This window comes from Hibiscus syriacus, unplaced genomic scaffold (assembly GCF_006381635.1).
Source record: "Hibiscus syriacus cultivar Baekdansim isolate YM2019G1 unplaced genomic scaffold, ASM638163v2 tig00116997_pilon, whole genome shotgun sequence".
Classification (NCBI taxonomy): domain Eukaryota; kingdom Viridiplantae; phylum Streptophyta; class Magnoliopsida; order Malvales; family Malvaceae; genus Hibiscus; species Hibiscus syriacus.
Window position 1 is genome coordinate 4,733,816 of NW_024063513.1, and position 5,749 is coordinate 4,739,564.

Consider the following 5,749-nt stretch of genomic DNA (forward strand, 5'->3'; position numbering starts at 1 on the left):
ATCGAGTCAACTCGAATCGAACATTTACTGAATTTTGATCAAATCTAGTTCGAGCAGTTCACGAACTGCTAAACTCATTAATCACCATAATTATAGTATGATATCCAAAAACACATAACATAATGAATTGTATACATAATATTAAATTAGAACTTCTTTTTTAAGAATATAACCGTCCTTTTTGATCCTTGTCCTCAAAATAACATCCGCTGGTTTAAAGCAAATAAAACAATGAAATAAGACCATTCATAATGTTAGAAAGTGAAGAGGCGCATATAACATTTCCCTTAGAATTAATAACATTGAAACATACAACACATTACTCAAAATAATGGAATATATTTTATATAAATTATAAAATTTAAATATTATTATCCTCAAGAGGCATGTAGAACATTGTCTCAAATTCTTAAACAATAATTTGTCCCAAAGGCAGAATTGAATCAAAGGAGGGAGATGCCTTGAACAATCAAAGCATCAGCAAGGACTTGATTAGCGGCCTGAGACGGATGGACGCTGTCCCAAAACACATACTGAGTGGCATTGGAACATGTCCCCGGTGTGTGCGGATTGCACAAGAACTCGGTCGTCTCTACAGTCCCTGTTCCACAACACCCTTTGTCTGCTTCAACAAAACCTGCCCAAACACACTCCAAATTCATCTCCAAATCCTTTCAACATTTAAAATGATTTTTAAGCTCCTTACCATAGTTTGAAGGAGATTTAACGATGTCATAAAGTGCCTTGAAGATGTCGAAAACAACAATCTTAAGATCAGGATGCTGTTTCTGGAGATAGGCTGCTGCGGAGTTGAGCTTCTTGTTGAAATTTTGAGCATCGGTATTGAACCTAGAGATGCATCCTTTCTCGTGGTATCCAAACAATGTTCTTGCTAAGGGAACGCAACCCAACGGCGGAAGAGAGGTGGCCCCAATTTTCCTAGCTCCCAACCCATACATGTTCTGTTTGTCAATCATATGATTCAGCGATTGAAACTGACCAAATAAACAATGCCCATTTTAATAGTTTACGTATGGATTGGTACCTTGACGAAGCTTGTGAAGGCGTCGATGAGGAATGAGCCATACTGGTCCGGAGTATAGGCATGGTTAAGCAATGGGTTGACATAGTAGTTCTGGAGGTAGTCGCCGCTTCCGGCACTCAACACATAGAGTGCATCCTTGATAATGGAGACCGATTTGCTACTGCCAGCTACCTTTGCTAGTTTTTCTTGGTATTCCTTGAAATACTCTACTTGCTGGGTCAATGTGATAGCATGCTGCAAACACACATGAAACCAGAAACTTCATAGTTATATACTATATGGCAATTCGATGTTGAGATTCGGTTTTCAGACTATAGGGTTAAACATGTTACATTCGTCATGGCAGCTTTGTCATCATAGCCAGAGCCAGCTGAAGCAAAATTGGCTCCAATAAGAAGGTTCTTCCCTGATGCTTCCGGGCTAAGGTATGCCGGTGGATAAGTTGTAAACCCCAGAGTTTCAGCTGCAAGAAGAAATTTCAGTAAAACTTTGGAACATACCAATTCAAAATCCAAACTTTAGTGCATTGCTTACTACTTACCAGTGATGTCAGTGACTAATTTTCCATTGCAAAACCTCCCAGTCGGCTTGTGGTCGGCGAAGTCCCGTCCGTAAGGAGGGTAATTAGCCTTGAAGATGGTGGGAAGATAGTCATTGTTGCCGACATCCACCACGGAGTCACCGAACGTCATGATTGCAGGGACAAGAGTGGTTGATTCTTGTGCATACCCTCTGCTTATTGATGCAAATGCGAACATAAAAAACAGAAGTACCTTTCTGCAATAACAATAAGCATACATTTTTGTTTACCAGGGAGATTACTTCATTGAAGCTTTGAGCACCAAGTTGGCCCTTATAAGCTGAACGACAATCGCAAGAGGAGTTGGTCTTGAAGGAGGAGGATGGCGGTTGAGAAGACCCAATATTGAGAGTAGTTCAAATGAATATTTTAAACCAATTTCCTATAGTAGGTCTCAGATTTTTTATTCTCATTTAGGGTTCTCCTCTCTGAATGGCTATGCAGAAGATTACATTTATGAAGTTTTATTTACACCTAACCAAAACAAATCATGGTAGTTGGATGATAATACAGAGGGCTGTTTTGGCTTGGAACCAAGGAGAAAACTGCAAGTGCAGGAGTTATTGGCCAATCGCTCAAGAAACTTTGTTTCTTATGCGTCCGTATTACTACTATTACTTAGCATCATGTCAAATTTCTCAACTTTAAATTCTAGGGTAAAAACACCAATAATCCCTGACTATAAGATATTATTTTATTAAATACTTCGACTATTAAAATTTACAAAATGATTCTTTAACTATAGAGTGTTACTTTATTGAATTCCTCAACTATCAAAAGTTACAAAATAGTCACTAGACTATTCATTATGTTCCAAGCTCATCATTTTTCGATAAAAGATTGGCGATGGTCTAAGTTGGACATTGACATGATAACTGAGATGTGATAGTCGTTTGAGATTCTGCAGATTTCATCATATCACCGTCAACAAGTTAACGTTCAACTCAGAATACCGTCAATTTGTAATTGAAAATGATGAGTTTGGAACATAATGAAGAGTCGGGTGACCATTTTTATAACTTTTGATAGTCGAGGGACTCAACAAAGCAACACTCTATAGTCAAAGAACTATTTTGTAACTATTAATAATTGAGGGATTTAATAAAACAATACTCCATAATTGAAGGACCATTGGTGTACTTTACCCTAAATTCTAATAATCAGTTTTTCTACCGTTAGTTATTCATAGGATATGCACATCAAGAGATTTAAGATTTACAAATATTTTCTCCACTGCAGTTACAAATTTACTGAGGGTTACCACAAGTTTTTCATCAATGGCAGCAGTGCTGGTTTTTTCTCCGGTCACTTAACTGTCATTTTTACTTTATGGTTGTTAGATTTTCTTAATTTTCATGCATATTTTAACGTATTTAAAATATTTTCTCTTGGCTTTTTTTACAATAAAGGCATCATGAGTATCGATGTTTTTGAAATCTCGGTGCATGTTTCTTCCTTTGGTTTTGTTCTTGGTCTTTGCTTCTTTGAAATTTTATGGTTGTTTTTTTTCGATGTCTAGTTCCTCTGTTTGTTTGCATATGACATCTCATTGGTTCTCGGACACTTGTCTCATACAAGACTACGGTTAAAGGAGGATTCATTTTCCATTCGTTCATTTTGGATATTTTTCAAGTTTTCCTCCTCTATGTCTGATGCTTTAGGAAGTCATAACAATCAATCTCTATATGTCATTGACTCAATTGTTCAAGCTCTTGCTCATCATACTGTCAATGATCGATCACCGATATATTTTGCTTATAGTAAACTTGAATGTATTTTTCTTGTATGCTTGTGGCAAGACGTTTGTTGACATTGTTTTATTTGGCCAATGAATATATTATAGTTTTACTTTAAAAAAATTATTTATATTTTTTTATCTTTAAACTTTTTTTTCTAAAAAAAAAGTCATTTTAATCTTTTTTTTCCCTTTGGATCCTCTAACTTTTCTTTTTTTGATTGAATCGAATGATAAACATAGGGTGCGGGCCGACATCGTTAAAAATACCCAAGAGGCTACCACTGCCGTAATGATGGATTGTCACCGTAATACCCTCACCATTCATATATTGATTTATATAAATATTTGACTTAATACCAAAATAAATGCGCAAATTATATCACTTTTTTGAACATGTGTCTAAACTATTTGTTGACTCATCCATGTACCTAACATTACAAACGTTATCCATTTAGGTGTCTGGGCCATCAACGACGTTAATTCCTCCCGTTAAGTGACATATGTCACAATATGGTGATTTTAAATTTATTTTTTTAAAAATATTATTATATTTATAAAAAAAACCCTAATTTCTCTTAAATTATAACCCAAAATAACTAAAATCCCCAAATCCTATCCTTAACTTGCTGTCGCCACATTTTCCGGACACGACCATCTCCGTCGACGTAGTCCCTGCCATCCTTATAGTCATACGTCGTTGTAATTGTCATCGATTGGCCATCGAGATCGCATGAGATCACAATTTTCATCATAGGGTTTGCGGGGTATAAAACGTCGATTCACCGTTGATCGGCCACTATTCATGGGGGTTTAGTCGCTCGGGAGATGTTGTCGGGTGGAGCTTCGTCGACGGAAAAGGGTGATGACCGATGGGTTTAGAGGTTGATATAAAAGTTTTAAAGTTTGAGGTTATTTCAAAATATTTATGTTTTTCTTTAATATATATATATATATATATATATATATATATAAATTTATTTTATTTTTAATTTTTAATAAAATTTTCAAAAGAACTGACAACACATCATTTTAATTGTCAAATAAAATATGCCTTAATCTCAACTAAAATAAAGAATAATATAGAAAGAATAAGGGTCGATCCGTAGGGAATAGAGAATCGCCGATGAATTTATTCTTGTTCTCGGACTAGGTGTAAACTATAAAAGAAAGTAAAGTGGGGGTTTATCTTAATTGTAAATAAATAAAATTGAAGGGAAATAGAGTTGAATTAAAATTTTAATTATGACAAATCAGGCTACGACTTTTGTTCTGCCTCAAATTCTGTCGATCATCGAAATAGATTTTTTATTTTGGATTCATGCCAGTTACAGTCTATAAGGCTCAATCCCTATAACTTGTTTTTCTCTCAATTGAACCGACAATCCAAGATAATCTTTGATTGCAAGTCCTTATGCGGACTAATCACGAAAATCATTATTAGTGCCAACTCGATTTTAAAGCTTTGGAAAAACCCGATTCGAATAGTGTCTCATTGAGAATCGAATATGATCTCAGTTTCCAATAATGGACCGTCGCTAAGTGTGTTCTCAGGAAGTCGAATATGCTACAAGCCGATCATTCCTCCCATCTGTCAATCGAAAAACACTATAAATCCAATGTGCACTTTTTGAAAAGAAAATGTTTTTGATTTTAAAAAGATGGTTGATTAACAATCCTTGATTCCAAAAAATGAGAATGTACCCCGAAGGGTATTACGTGCTTTTCAATTCTCACGATCGGATTTGAGTCATTGTTTTAACCTTTGTCTATGAAAAACTTAGTTAAGTATGATAGAAATCATACTTAACATTAAAAGAAAAGTAAAATAAAAACTTTAAAGTAAAAACTAAAAAAAATAAAAACTTATATAGAAACAAGAGTAAAGAAAAACAAAAGAATTCGAGATGTGAATGACGATTTGAGGGTTATCCCAAGGGGTATTATAGTCCTCAAAAAACCTAAAAATCCTAAGAGATAAATCTTAATTAATGCAAAGATAATTCCTAAAAATTATAAAAGATAATTCTCATAGTTGTTTAAAATAAACCCCCCCAAAAAAAAGATAAATCCTAAAATCTCGTCTGGATTTGTGGTTGGGTATTCTATCTTCACGAAAATGTTAACTCGTCGCCACATCAGCGAAGTCATGCACATTGGTCAGCCATGATTCCAGAAAAATAAAAAGTTACAGAATTCGTCATTTTTAGCATAGTTTCTGGAATTCAATGTTTTTCACAGAAAATAAGAGAAAACGTCCAACTTAACAACATAAACACGAAAATAAAGGAGTAATTAACGATAAAATATGATTTTTTTACAGTTTTTCTTATTTTAATTTTTGTTAGTCATTTAACATCATCGAGTCTGTGATATTATTAATAATAAC

At 34.5% G+C, this 5,749-nt stretch overlaps 1 protein-coding gene across 1 annotated transcript; it reads right to left on the reverse strand.

The window, feature by feature from the left end:
• Window positions 1-264: 264 nt before the first annotated feature.
• On the reverse strand, window positions 265-1,872 carry LOC120194114 (GDSL esterase/lipase APG-like). Its single transcript, XM_039196509.1, has 5 exons — window positions 1,587-1,872; window positions 1,378-1,508; window positions 1,046-1,279; window positions 707-962; window positions 265-637 (listed from the first exon to the last, which is right to left on the reverse strand). The coding sequence occupies exons 1-5, from the start codon at window positions 1,843-1,845 to the stop codon at window positions 444-446; spliced, it is 1,074 nt and encodes a 357-aa protein (XP_039052440.1). The 5' UTR covers window positions 1,846-1,872; the 3' UTR covers window positions 265-443.
• Window positions 1,873-5,749: the final 3,877 nt, after the last annotated feature.

Coding starts and splice junctions, on each gene's coding strand:
- LOC120194114 (XM_039196509.1), bottom strand. CDS start 1,845: ATGTATGCTTATTGTTATTGCAGAAAGGTACTTCTGTTTTTTATGTTC. Junction 1,280..1,377: donor ACAAAGCTGCCATGACGAAT/GTAACATGTTTA, acceptor GTGTGTTTGCAG/CATGCTATCACATTGACCCA. Junction 963..1,045: donor CCTTCACAAGCTTCGTCAAG/GTACCAATCCAT, acceptor ATTGACAAACAG/AACATGTATGGGTTGGGAGC.